This window comes from Filicampus tigris, chromosome 22 (genome assembly GCF_054856515.1).
Source record: "Filicampus tigris isolate MCC_2025a chromosome 22, RoL_Ftig_1.0, whole genome shotgun sequence".
In the NCBI taxonomy this organism is placed as follows: domain Eukaryota; kingdom Metazoa; phylum Chordata; class Actinopteri; order Syngnathiformes; family Syngnathidae; genus Filicampus; species Filicampus tigris.
This window is the reverse complement of record NC_141238.1, coordinates 1,723,455-1,737,797: the sequence shown is the minus strand read 5'-3', so window position 1 is coordinate 1,737,797 and position 14,343 is coordinate 1,723,455. Positions and strand designations below refer to the sequence as shown.

Below are 14,343 nucleotides of genomic sequence, written 5' to 3'. Positions count from 1 at the left end.
TTGAAGCACGGATACAGATGAAAGGCCAGCAACATCGTTAATCTATATACATAGAGTAATAATTACGCATCAAACGCTAGAGAACTGTCAAACTAAGGCTGTGGGAGTTTATAGTTAAACAAACAGCGCCCCTGTGTGGCTGACGGCTGCATCAGCAGGCGCTGCTCATCAAAGCGCAGTAACACCGTGTAGAAAATTATCTGGGTAGCCACACAGCAGTGATAGTTCGATGTGCTGTCCTTTCACCTCTTCTTCACGAATAACTGCAACCACACGCATAAAAACGATCTCGAAAAACACCCCAAAAGGTTGACAATTGATGGAAACTCTCTGGAGTAAAAGTGTTTCTAGTAGCGCTCGGCATGACCGGAAGAGGCGTTGTCCTAGGAGAGCTTACCCGAGATACGTCACAATACGTCACGTCCGCTCCGTTCCTAAAGTCCATTTTTCTAATTGAATATTGATTTTATTTATACGTTTTTGGGTAGTATTTATGTGCTCTTCTGACGTCTTTTACAAACGCTAAGATCATTTTTTTTAAATATATGGCGCTATGATGTTTTGCCCCCAAAATAAAAGCCAAAATCGAAAATCCTCAGTGACTATTTATTTGTATTACCACCTTACATTGTCAATCCTCGGTCCCCTCGGTTTTAAAAAAAAGAAAAAAGCCTTACTATACCCTTACATTAATGACATGAGCTGGCCTGCGTGCAGCTGGGAGCGATCGCGTGGTGACGTCACGCTGCGTGTGCGAGCCCGGCCACTCTCGTACTCGATGTGGCCCAGGTAAGACACATGCCGTCGCTCTCTCCCGATCACTAATTGACGTGGTAGAGCTCGGTGTTCCGACAAACGGGGCGCGCTGTGGTCATTAGTCATGTCATGGAGATACTCCGGGTGATTTTGGGCGTGTGTTGTAGTTTTGGCGTGGGAGACCTTTGGGGCCGTTGTCCGTCGACGGACTGAGCTAATGTTGCTAACGCCGATTGGCGCGCACCTTAATTGCGCTGCTTGTGATCTCCAGGGGAGCCAGCAAGGCTGGAGGAGATGCACAGCAGTCTCACGTGTACGTATAAATGTACACAGGTCAACGAATACAAAACACGCCTTTCTATACCCTTACCACGTTTAAAAAAAACAAAAAGCGCCTTACTATACCCTTATCACTTAAAAAAAAACCCGCCTTACTATGCCCTTACCACGTTTTTTTGAAAAAAATCCCCTACTATACCCTTACGTTTAAAAAAAAAACGCCTTACTATACCCATACCACGTTTTTCGAAAAAAAAAAACACCTTACTATATACCCTTACCACTTAAAAAAAAAAAACGCCTTACTATACCATTACCATGTTTTTCACAAAAAACGCCTTATTATAACACAAAAAACGCCTTACTATACCCTTACCACGTTTTTGGAAAAAAACGTCTTTCTATACCCTTACCACTTTTTTCACAAAAAACGCCTTACTATACCACTTTTTTCACAAAAAACGCCTTACTATACCCTTACCACGTTAGTTTCACAAAAAACGCCTTACTATACCCTTACCACGTCTTTTCCAAAAAACGTCTTACTATACCCTTACGTTATTTTCACAAAAAACGCCTTACTATACCCTTACCACGTTTTTCACAAAAAACGCCTTACTATACCCTTACCACGTTATTTTCACTAAAAACGTCTTACTATACCCTTACGTTATTTTCACAAAAAACGCCTTACTATACCCTTACCACGTTAGTTTCACAAAAAACGCCTTACTGTACCCTTACCACGTTATTTTCACAAAAAACGCCTACTATACCCTTACCACTTTTTTCACAAAAAACGCCTTACTATACCCTTACCACTTTTTTCACAAAAAACGCCTTACTATACCCTTACCACGTTATTCTCACAAAAAATGCCTTACTATACCCTTACCACGTTATTTTCACAAAAAACGCCTTACTATACCCTTACCACGTTTTTCGAAAAAAACGCCTTACTATACCCTTACCACGTTTTTTACCAAAAAACGTCTTACTATACCCCTACCACTTTTTTCACAAAAAACGCCTTACTATACCCTTACCACGTTATTTTCGCAAAAACCGCCTTACGATACCCTTACCACGTTTTTTGAAAAAAACCCGCCTTATTATACACCCTTACCATGTTTAAAAAAAGCGTCGTATTATTCCCTTACGTTTTTCACAAAAAACGCCTTACTATACCCTTACCACTTAAAAAAAAAACGCCTTACGATACCATTACCATGTTTTTCACAAAAAACGGCTTACTATAACACAAAAAACGCCTTACCATACCCTTACCACTTTAAAAAAAAAATGCCTTACTATACCCTTACGTTTTTCACAAAAAACGTTTAACCACGTTATTTGCAAAAAAAACGCCTTACTATATATACCCTTACCACGTTTTTCACAAAAAACGGCTTACTCTACCCTTACGATTTTCACAAAAAATGCCTTACTATAACCTTACCACGTTTTTCGAAAAAATTGCATTACTATACCCTTACCACGTTATTTGCAAAAAAAGAAACACCTTACTATGCACATACCACGTTTCTTTTTGAAAAAAAACTCCTTACTATACCCTTACCACGTTTTTGGAAATAACGCCTTACTATATATACCCTTACCACGTTTTTCGGAAAAAAAATGCTTTACTATACCCTTAACACGTTTTTCACAATAAATGCCTTACTATACCCTTACCACTTAAAAAAAAACACCTTACTATACCCTTACCATAAATAAACGATGCTTAAGCGATTAAAATTGTCAACGATTTTGATCGTCGACGTCGTCGTGATAAGTCGACTAGTCATGGCAGCCCTAATAGTAAGGCGTTTTTTGCAAAAAACATGGTAAGGGTATAGTAAGGGGCCTTTTGGCCAAAAAAACCACCATGTGGTAAGGCATCTTTTGGCAAAAAAAAAACGCCACGCTTGGTAAGTGTATAATAAGGCGTCTTTTAGCGAAAAAAATACTCACGTGTGGTAATGGTATATAGTAATGTGTCTTTTGGCAAAAAAAAAAAAAACATGTATGGTAAGGGTATAGCAAGGCGTCTTTTGGCGAAAAAAAACGTGTGGTAAGGGCATATGTCCGCCCAAAAAAAACGCCTTACTATACAACACATTGTCATTTTTTTTGCAAAAAAAACACCTTACTATACGTGGTCATTTTTTCCCCAAAAAAAACACCTTACTATAAATGTTCGTTTTTTTAATTTTAGGTTTCTATTTTAAAATTAAAATCAAATAACCAGTCATTTTCCCTCCTTTAATATATGCTTCCAAATGTAATATGATATCCAATGACCAAAACAGATACGGAGCCATATGTATCACATTTGTACACAATACAAACAGTCCACAGATGAATTTCGTACTGTTTACATGAATATTATATTTTGACATTACATTCCTTTTGATATTTGAGTTGTGAAATCAATGTTGACAAAATATTCACTCATAAAAGTAAGAAAAAATAAAAATGCTATTACACACACACACACACACACGTACTGTCACTTGTCAATCATTTGGAGTGCCTATTTTCCTTTTGCCAGCCGGTCTTCTGAGCTTTTTGGCTGACTGGTCAAGTCCTGCACTGACTTCGGCAGACCATCCAGCAGCAAGGCGATGTCGTCGTCCATCCGAGGTTACCTTGCGTCTGGCGGCGGCGGCGGCGGCTCTGGACCGTCCTGATGCCGAGATGCAGGCAAACATGTGCAAGGCCTTGGCGATCCTCGAGGGATTGTTATGGATGCTTTGGAAGGCTTTCACTGCAGCCGCGGCGGAGGTCGTGAGGGACTTGTCGTTCTTGACCAGAGCTGACAGCTTCTGGCACATGGCTTCAAATTCTAACGCCGCAGCTTGATGTAAGGCTGGAAATCAATAAAGAATCATCTTAGAGGAGGGGGGGGGGGGGGAACGGCCCAATCCAAAACATTCACCCGGTCTCTACTTTAAAAGTGTGTTTGAAGTACTTGCCTTCCTCTGACGTGTCCTCTTGCACATCTACTAGCACCACCTCCAGGTCTGGTTCTTCTGGCCATCTGTTAGCGGTGTGAAAACTTAATGAACGCATTTCAATGAAGCATGCGTTGAGAAGAACGGCGACATTACATGTAGCAGTGATCGAGAGTTGGGCAGACGTTGGCGACGGCGTAATCGCCCCCGCGATCCCCCCCATAGTCGTACTCCGCCACGGCCGAGGCTGAACGCGGCCTTTGAAAAAGTGACTGCGGCAAGTCGATGCTGTGGTTGTGGTCGTTGCAAACGCTCACCATTGTGGGGAAGACGGGCAGATGACAATCTGCGCTCCTGAGCAGACCGACATAAATGTTCTTCTATAAGATACCACAGGCGGCGCCAACAAATACGTCCTCATGTCAACGGCAAAGCCGACGTACAGACTCTGCCTGCCTCTGCTCACTTGAGTGCGAAGCAGCGTCACACTCATTTTCGCAGGGCAGTCTGTGTTTTTGCTCTGGCCAGGCACTTTGACAGGGCCGCGGGGTCTTGTTTTATGCTGGCATCTGTAGTCCACCTTTAAACGACAACAAGGCTATTAATCCGTAGGTGCGCGTGTATATATATACACATGCATGTAATTACACATAGTTAAATCCATATATCTTCATAATTGCCTATTCCTACCCAGAAGTTGCATAAAACCTGTTGTTACCTTAAAAATAACTTTCTGTCCCTTCGTGGCATATGTTCGGTCCACCCTCCAGCCGACTGTGTGCGATTTCAGCCACAGCCGAATTTCATCTTTTGAAGATAAAACCATCCGAAAAGTTGCTTTAAAGTCAACGTGATCATCTGTCTCTCTGATGAGGTCAAAATCGCAGACGTGATAGTCATAGTTCTCTGGCAGATAGTCCTACGAAGCACACGAGAAAGACGACAAGCGTTAAGTATATGTTTAGATTTGAACATTTGGTCAGCGTAATAGAAAGGAGACAAGCAGTACCTTTAAAGCAGGAAACTCAGAAATATTCTTGCTGAGACTGGTGCAAGTAAATCTTTTCTTCTCGCAGGAACTTGAGGTCGTGTAAAAAAAAACAAAAAAAAAATAGGGTTACTTTCATAAATCATTACTGTTGAACGAACTGCAACAAAATTAGCCCCTCAGGAGCTCAACCATTTGCTGTGTTGTTTGGGGGGTTAGCAAGCGAAGCTACAGCATTTCAACGATTGCAACCGCTCTTTCTAATCCCCCAAAATAGTGTCCTGTGGGTTCACATAATGTCTCTTACCCTTTAAAGGTAATTCCGCTCAATCTATTCACGCCTGGTTTCCGAGTTGGAGCAACGGAGATCGTGTTTGCTGGCAGCTGCATGTCTCCAGGCTCGCGGAACTTCCTGCGAAAGGAAGCTGTGGACACCGGAAGTAAACGCCAGTTCCAGGCAGGAAACGCTCATTCCGACTCTGCTGCCGTCGTTTATTAAAAACCCCGTTTCGAGTGAGTATTTCAAACATTTTTAAACTCTAAATGTATATATGTATGCACACAAGGTAGAAGCATGTTTCTGTACTTAGGCCCTCTAGTTTGTTTATTGTTACTCTCCACGTCATTGGACGCTGGCTATGTTCAAATCGAACGTCATCAAAGTGTGGCGAGTCAACAAGCACGCCCACAGATTGAGCCCAGGTGTCAATCACAAGTAAATCACGGAGCGCGTGGACTTGAATGTTGTTTGGCGTGTTACAGAAGCTGATGTCCAACAATGGAAAAGTGATGGCTTCGCATGCTGCTGGCCTTCCACCTGCACATCTCGCGACTAACGTCTACAACAAAGGTAGCGTATGCTGCTTTTTCTTTCGTTTGGTTCTCTGTAGCGCGTGCCTCGATCTGGTGGATCAAAACATGAGCTACAGCTGCTCAAGCTAAAGCTGAAATTTTCCGCATTTGTTTTTAATAAAAGCCCGACAGCCATGTAGTGGTCCCGGGCAACTGTTAATGTAGAACAAAGCCTTTAAAAAGATATAGTGGTAAAGAAATACACATTCTATTTTTAATTCATAACATGTCAAGTTGAGCGCTTTTCAATTGATTCTGAAAATAAAAAAATAAGTCTAACACAATTCTTAAACATTATAGTCCAAATAGGGCTGGACGATATGGCTGGAAAGTGTGAGATTTTAAAAAATTGCAATATTACGAGAATTAAGTGGTATTTTTACAATTTTGCCCCTTCAAGTAGTTCTACTTTGTCATGCTTTGAACAATATTAGACTCTGTCTGTACGCTTGGCACATCATCAAATTATGTCAGTATTTGGACTTTGTGGCCATTATTGATTGAAAGGAGCATTAGTTGCGTATTGTATGCCGGCGTGGGCAAAAAGCCAGGAGCCGAGTGCTCAAACGCATGCCTTAAACGTGTGGCCATTTTTTGAAATTCACGCAAAAATATACCATTTTGTTCTGGTAAAATGACAAATACTTGTGAAAAATGTTCAATTTTACTCTCTCAATGCTGGGATAGTTGAAAAGTATATCGTTGCTGTCATGTGAAAAACACTTATGTCCATTTTTTTCAATTGTATTTTTATGTAAATGGTGTTTCCACGTTATAGGCATCGCATTAATGTGACCTTTTTTTTTTTCTAATATTGGACATGTTTTACACAGGACAGCAACGATATTCAACTGACTGAAGCAAACGTAAATCTGTCAAATCGCAATGCCTTTATTCCGTTGTTGCGTCAGTGGTACAATGCTTTGAAAACATGCGTGCATGACATTGGGAATGTTCTTCACAGAGACTAACATATGACAATGTGTGGTGTGTTGCATCGCTTACAAAGTTTCTGGTTAAACATGGAAACATTGACAAAAAGTTAAAAAAAAAAAAAATGCATGGAAACATTCATACAATAGAAAACGTTTTGGTCGAGCCTCTCCTGCTCTTTTCCGAGGCCGTGGAATGTGATTGTCTGACGTTGGATGATTTTGAAATTATATTTGTGGTTATGGTTTATAGTTACAGTTTAAAGGAGTGATTCTCAAAGTGTGCAATAACGTTTTGGAAGCATTTCATATTTCAAGAGTATTTTGTCAATTTAAGAGTATTTAGATAACTTTTAAGAAGTATTTAGGTAACTTTTAGGCAGTATGTGGGTAACAGTATTTAATCGATTTTAAAAGTGTATTTGCAACAAATCATTTTGAACAGGTATTTTTCCTGATAAAATGAAAATAGCAAAAAAGCCCGCCTGCCGCATGCTGAGCCCCGAACAAGTCAGCTCACGATGGGATCGCGGCGACTCGAGCTCACGTCACAGAAAAAAAAAAAAAAGATCTTTTAGATCCCCAAATGTCCGGGTTGGAACCGTCAAAAGGTAGAGCGCTCCCGCTACGGATGATGCTCATCACCTCTTCCTCATCCTTTTTTTTCACGTCATCAGGAGGCGGTGCAAGGATGCAGGAAGCAGCAAAAGGAGGAGGAGCAAATGCACCACCAGGGTGAGTTCATCCCATTTGTTTACCTCTGCCAAGGAGGTCATTATAAAAAAATGTAAAAAAGACTTCCTTTATAATAATAATGCTCAGTTTTGATTGGGAAGTTTTGTACGGATTTTCATTCAATTTTTGAATGACATCATAATAGAGTAAATGTTTATTATATGGTTGTTGTTGCGTGTTGTTGCATTACCCCAGAAAAAACACCAGCTCCACAAATACTGAATGTCATCTGTAGTTTTAGTTTTGCAGGTTCGCAGTAAATAATTGACTTGACAACCCACCAATCGGTTGTTATTCCTCGGGCGCAGGGTTAGTTTCTTGCAAATCAAATTACAGGCAGCAGAGACTACTGCCGATGACAAGTAACTGTTTTTTTTTTTTTAACTGCAAACTAACCCCTTTCATATGTTCACCCAAGTATACAAATAGTAACATATAGATTTTGATTTTCCTGACGAGTTGTTGTTAAGTGCAACATTGCAACCGGGAGACTTTCTATTGCTTCATCACTCTGTGCGCGTTTGCGTTGATGTCCTAAATTGTCTCGAACGGCTCCATTCTGAACTGCTCTGATCAAGATGATGGCGATGAACGTTTCTTACGTCGTTTCTTGGAGACGGCTTGAAGGCAGGCGGTGATGATGTCGTAGTTCTTTTGCAATTTGTGCCCCAGTCGGTCTCGCCGCCTCAGCTGGCGAATCAGCTTGGCCAACTGGACGCTCGTGCCGTACTTGACCTCCTGGATGATGGCGCGGAGCTCTTTGGGCTCTGTAATTAATCACGGCTCTGTCCAAAAAGTTTCTTTGTTTTTATAATCTTTTGTTTTCCAACAGTCAACGTGGCGAACACGTTTTGGAATTGAAGCAAGATGCGTTTCTCAGTTCAGTCCCCAGGCCAGCAGGGGGCAGCAGAGAGGATCAAAACAATCAGTTGCCTTGTCATGTGATCATCGTGATGGTGACTAGGCTGCGGGGGTGAGCAAGCTCAGGATGTCCAAAGCTGGGTGTTGACGCTCAGCATTGTTTAACTTGACCGGGGGGCAAAGGACTGGTGGGCAAAACGCGACAACGCCCCCCCGGCCCCGCCCCACACAAAAGAATGGCAACTGTCAACATGCCCATTAACGTTTAGCCATGTCTTAAATGTTTTTCATGACAGATTGGCTCCATGAATCTGATCCGTGAACAAATTAAAAGTGAAAGAAAACATCTCTATCTGCTGAGCTAGCACCCCCTGCTGGTGAGGAAATTGTTGACGTGAATCCAATTCTTTTTCTGTGTGCATGGCCAAATCCTCACAACTCCTCATTCTGGTGTCTTGTTATGATCACTTTGCATTGCTTGTGTGTGTTATCTTCAACTCAACTATTCAAATGTACGACGATATCATAAAAGCAATAGTTTTAGACTTTTTAACTGAGCTTGAATACTCTACTTGAGTTCAAAACATGAAATAAAAATAACACTCAATTCCGGTGACGCGGTTTCGCCGCGACTCTAATGTGATGCAAAGAGGATTATTGAGGGCCACATGCAGGCCACCTGCATGCCCGAGTCTTGTCGCTCACCTTTGCGGGCCAAATAATTGACCTGGTGCCTCCTGGTGTGTTTGATATTGAAACAAGTCACTCTTTCTTTGTGGTGAAGTGGAAACGACTGTACATTTGTTTTTTTAATTGTGTGTGGTCACAGACGTTATGGACTGATATGATTGGATTCATCCGAATGTTTTTCAATTGAGAGAATTTTCTGTAGAAGACGTTTCCTTTGGTGTTTTAAAAAATACAAATAATGACTATGTAGTAAACACTGTTCTTATCCTTGGCAATTTTTTTTCGACACTAATGTAAAATTTTGAAGGTGAAACCAAATTTATTGTATTTTTCACAAGGAGTTTGTTTATTTTCGAAGAGCCTGAAAGGTCCGTGTCTCTTTTGGTAGATATTAAAAATTGAAAAACGACTCGTTATTTGATTTTCGTTTTAATATCAAACTACCAGAATTGAAATACAACCTGATTTTCCAGTTCGGTGTCTGGAACGAGTAAGACAATGTCTCGAATCAGTTTGATGTTCGATTTTTAATTCTAAAACGAAAATAGAATATATCACGAGACACAAATCGAAATACGGCCCATACATTGGTTTGAGATACCCGGAAGTTGTCACCGAAAGCATTTCTCCTAGTGACCAGGAGATGGCGACAGCGTAGCGCCTGAAGACGATATCGTCAACTGTATTGTAACCTGGAGAAAGGTGTTGGTTTCCTCTGTTAAAGCAATTAAATAGTAATATCAGAAATAATTTTAGAAAATGGTAATCATAAACTCATGAAACAGGCCTGGACAAAAATGGTGGTACTCAGAGAAAGATTGAAAATAATCTGACCATATGGACATGTTCAAGCAATGTGTCGTTGAATTAGCATCACGGATGTCTTCCAACTTGTAAGCAGTCAGTTGGCCAACATTTTCGGGCATACATACTCCACTACAACCATGCGGAAAGACCAACATTCTAACCTGGATGATGAAGGATCCAACAGTGTGATAACGTACGCATATGCTCCACTACCCAAATAAATAAATAAATAAATACATTTTGATAAATATGTATGTATGCATGTATGTACGTATGCATGCTTTCATGGATGACTAAGGAAATCATAATGTATTAATTCACATTTGACTGTAAATCAGAGGATTTTAACTATTTTTTTAATTTATTTATAAAAATGCCAACCACTCCGTACTGGCGTGTGGTTCACTTTCATATTTGCGGCATGAAATTGAGGCACGAATTTACACGCTAAACCAAAGCCGTCATCGTGACAGCTCGGTCACAGGGTGGCGCTAGTGCGCATAGCGCCGTTGAACAGGCAAAAGAAGAAGAGTGGCGGACGCGGACCGCGCCACCTATTTTCAGGTAAGTGAGCACGAGAGCGAATGTTTGTCGTTTGTTGGACACGACAGCGTTTGACGTTTGAGCACAGCGCGTCACAATTCACTTCTTTGCACGATTTAGCAGCGCCGTTGAACGAGATGAAGAAAACGCTTGGCGAACTGGCGTCAGGCCCGCAGGTCAATTGGCGACAGGTGTGCACGACGGGAATCATCGCCTACGGTCCGCAGGTGAGGCAAGATGGCGGCCGTGAACATACGAGCAAATGTTTGTCATTTCTCTCACTGGCATTTTGCTTGTTGCAGGATTTTTTGTACACTTGAGGGACGCAACGGCGGTTGAGGTTTGAACTCGGCACGTCATAATTCGCATGTTTTTGCATGATTTAGCAGCGCCATTGAACAGGCAAAAGAAAAAAATGGCTTGGACTGGTGCACATGACGGCAGGCCTGCAAGTCAATTGGCGACAGGCGTGCACGAGAGGAATCACGCGCAGCCGAGCGCGTAGCATTTTGCAGCTAAGGTGAGCACACGAGCAAATGTTTGTCGTTTGTTGCCGTTTCTCACGATGACATTTTGCTTGTTGCGGGATTTTCACACTTTTCAAACTCAACAGCGTTTGAGTACAGCACGTCGCAATTAACTTTATTTTGTCTGATTTCGCACATTGTGGTCTTGAATTATTGTTACAATTCCACATGTTTTTGTTTTGTTTGTTTTAAAGCTGGCCAGCTTTTTTCTATTTTTTTTTTAATGACACCTAATGGCTTTGTACTTCTCAATTGAACTGTCAGTTTTTTTGTTTTGACTAATTTTGTGTGTTGAATATGGTGTATTTTTTTTCAGGGGGTATACAACCGTTTTTTTCCCTGGTCTTACGAAGTTTACTGTCTGGGTCTAAAATGCTTTTTTGTGTTTTTTTTTTTTCTTTTGGGGGAGGGGGGGTCTATTTGTTAATCCCGCCCCTCACCCCCCATGTGTTTGTATTAATGTGGTGGGTTATTTACCAATGTTCAATGTACTTTCTTTGTGTGTTTGTTGTTTTGCAACACTTGTGAATGTGGTTTTGTCTAACGATGCCGATTGTCACGAATTGCATTGAAACCCCTTCCGCTCCAAATAGTCCAAAATCGCAACTATATTCTAATACTGCCGGTTTAAAATAATAAAATAAAAAAAGACAGACGCACTCCGCCAAACTTTTTGCAAGCATTTGTTTCTCTGGTTTCAGGTCGGAGGGGACATATTGAATATGGTGTATTTTTATTTCAGGGGGTATCCAACTGTTTTTTTCCTGGTCTCATGAAGTTTACTGTCAGGGTCTGAAATGCTTTTTTTTTTTTTTTTTTTTGAAGGGGGGGGGGTCACTGCCTAATCTGGGGTAGATGTGCAATGTACTTTCTTTGGGTGTTTCGCAACATTTGTGAGTGTGTTTTTGTCTAACAAAGCCGATTGTCACGAATTGCATTTAAACCCTTTCCTCTCCAAATACTCCAAAATCGCAATTATATTCTAATACTGCTGGTAATAAAATAAAAAAAGACCGACGCACTCCGCCAAACCTTTTGCAAACATTCTTTTCTCTGGTTTCCGGTCGGAGGGGACACTTGATCCTATTTGGACGACTAAGCAAGGCCTCTTGCTACGCTGCCATTTTTGGACTGAAACTTGGATTATCTGTCCACGTGAAGGTAAATTATGCTAAAATGAAAATATGAATGCTCTTATGTATGTGTATAACTAACATGAGGCAGAGTGCCAATAAGTATTTTTCAAGAAATTTCACGGATTCTGTTTAATGCTACTTAAACCACAACGGTGTAGTTTTGACAGCGGCTTTAAACACTCGCATGCTTTTTTTTGGTCAGAAACTGCCACTCTATTTGCTATCTGTAATTATTACAAAAATATCATGTTGAGTTCTAAACGTAATTTCTGTCTATTTGTAGAACTAAAAACGAATGCAGGATCCTTAAATGCAAAGCAAGCAGGAGGACCTCGGATCAGGTAAAAATAAGTGTACACTTTCAGCTCATTTGGCATTTATGGATGCAACTGTGTACACGTTGAGTCCATCTTGTCTACACTGATTTCTTATTTTTTTTGTCTTAGTTCAATTGGAAGGGCCAGACTGTACAAATGTGCAACGTTTGTTTTGTGAATTCCACAAGTGAGCCGAAGTGACATGCTCACTGTCCACACTGAAAAGTTGCTCAAACTGAATGGAAGGAAAGGTAAGTACAATTTTATTTATTTTTTAATTTTTTTGCTCACAAGAAGCTGTGTGCAGTGGAGGGGTTTTTGGCTGGTCTCAGTCGGTGATCAACACAAATACCCAATCGCCACTTGTCTTTCATACGTTTTGTTGTTGTTGGTCTGTTTTAATTACCTTTTTCCTGTGTTGATGACTCTGCGGGTTGTTGTATGGCGGCCGGCGGTGGAGCGGGATGGTCCGGCAGCCCCCGAGAACCGTCGGACCTGGGCAGGAAAGCTGACAAAGGCGACCCTCCAATCAAATCGGTGACACTCCGTGTGATGCTTTTGCTGTGCGGGTTCTGCAGCGAGCGAGCGAGCGGGACAAGATGGGAGGTGAACCGCCTCCCCGGGGGCGTCGCCGTTTGGGATTCTGCGTTGATTGACAGGGCCAGGTGGTGAGGATCATGAAATGGAGTCTCGTGTAGTTTTGTTGACATTGTTCAGCGCGGCGTTGTGTGCAATGTTGCCCCACTCAGCCTCCGTAGCGGCCTGCTCATCCTGGAAGCCGATCGGCCCCTCAATCTCTGGTCCCTTCTCCAGGTTTCTTCTGCAAAGCCCGCCCAAATGGAGTTTGGAGTGTTTTTTTTTTTTTTCTTGCCTGGTTTGGTGTTTGCATTTCGTCAGCTGTTGAAACTCTTTTGTGAATGAAGGGCTATACAAATACAAATGACTTATTGCAGGTTGGCAAAGGGAAGGCTGGACAAGCTCACAACACACACCGAGATTGAACAAGTGTTTTGGTTGAACATTGTACTCCACTTGTATGTTGATTTATTTTTATTTTTTTCAAAATGTCTGTTTTCTGTGAAATTGTACTGTCCCTCGTGTTTGACGTTGCCAAGTGGAGTGGGTCCACCAGACCAGGGTCATGAAAGCAGCAAAAAGACACCATTGAAATCAAAGAGAAAAATGCTAGCAGTCCATCCGTCGTCGTTGCAGTGTCAAGAGGCCGCTTGGGACACAAAGTCGAACCAGGAAAAAGTAGAAATGCACAAAAGCAGTCAATGTGGTGTCTTTTGTTGAGTGGAGGAGGAGCCTGATGAATGGAAAGGCGGGCGGAGGTAACAAAACGCATGGAAAATTCATATACAAGGGACAGTAACTACAAATGTTTATTTTTTGGTTGCAGGGCTCGGATGGAGCTGGCCAACTCTTACAGGGAGAGTATGTTTTTCTTCTCCACTTGGTGTGTTTCTCTTCTCTGTCACTAACTCACTGGGTGTGCACTGACTAACACTGACAGCGTTTTGTACCGATTCGTGGGTCAAGGCAGGTTGGAATAACGTGAAATATTGTTTTGACAGGTTTGTATTTTATTTTGTCTGAAGTGACATGTAAAGCTTCCTTTTGTATGTTTCAAATGTGCCTCTGTACTTGAATTAAAATCGAATTGTGAAATGGTTTCAAGTTGTTTTTTTCAAAGGAGTCAACCCAAACATATTTTTTTCAAGAATGTTCCCAGCAGGCCCAAAAGTTGAGACCGGATATTCTGATTAATTTTGCGTTTATGGAATATAAATTAAGCTGCAAAATGCACTCATTTTTAGCCATCTCTCGGTGTGGCCATTTTGTCTTCTGTCGACTGAAAATGGCATCACGACTGCTGACAACGGCTGACCTGTCCTCTGAATCTGAGCTGCGATTGATCGTTGTCAGCATATGTTTGGGTTTACTTCTGCTATAACGTTGG

At 41.5% G+C, this 14,343-nt stretch overlaps 1 protein-coding gene and 1 long non-coding RNA gene across 15 annotated transcripts; one reads left to right on the top strand and one right to left on the bottom strand.

Annotated features, from left to right (window-relative positions):
• The first annotated feature begins 699 nt into the window (after positions 1-699).
• LOC147126382 (uncharacterized) lies at positions 700-14,051 on the top strand. Of its 14 annotated transcripts, XR_015084753.1 has the most exons (11): positions 700-789; positions 3,590-3,901; positions 5,297-5,493; positions 5,743-5,830; positions 7,442-7,499; positions 8,332-10,627; positions 10,703-10,740; positions 10,845-10,920; positions 11,998-12,088; positions 12,347-12,404; positions 12,510-14,051. It is a non-coding gene; the product is annotated as an uncharacterized LOC147126382 (long non-coding RNA). The 14 variants fall into 14 exon arrangements; XR_015084744.1 differs by having other exon boundaries at positions 10,521-10,627; positions 10,845-12,088; XR_015084748.1 differs by having other exon boundaries at positions 8,332-10,421; positions 10,521-10,627; positions 10,703-12,088.
• Positions 3,287-5,477, bottom strand: LOC147126383 (uncharacterized). Its single transcript, XM_086022376.1, has 7 exons — positions 5,288-5,477; positions 5,002-5,071; positions 4,711-4,911; positions 4,436-4,572; positions 4,149-4,346; positions 4,014-4,078; positions 3,287-3,907 (listed from the first exon to the last, which is right to left on the bottom strand). Exons 1-7 carry the CDS (start codon positions 5,368-5,370, stop codon positions 3,555-3,557), a joined length of 1,107 nt encoding a protein of 368 aa, XP_085878502.1. The 5' UTR covers positions 5,371-5,477; the 3' UTR covers positions 3,287-3,554.
• Positions 14,052-14,343: the final 292 nt, after the last annotated feature.

Excerpts from the sequence above, each read along its gene's own strand:
- LOC147126383 (XM_086022376.1), bottom strand. The coding sequence starts at position 5,370 with ATGCAGCTGCCAGCAAACACGATCTCCGTTGCTCCAACTCGGAAACCA. Across the intron at positions 4,912-5,001 it reads CTGAGTTTCCTGCTTTAAAG|GACTATCTGCCAGAGAACTA; the intron begins GTACTGCTTGTC and ends TGTGCTTCGTAG. Across the intron at positions 4,347-4,435 it reads AGCAGAGGCAGGCAGAGTCT|GAGCGCAGATTGTCATCTGC; the intron begins GTACGTCGGCTT and ends CGGTCTGCTCAG.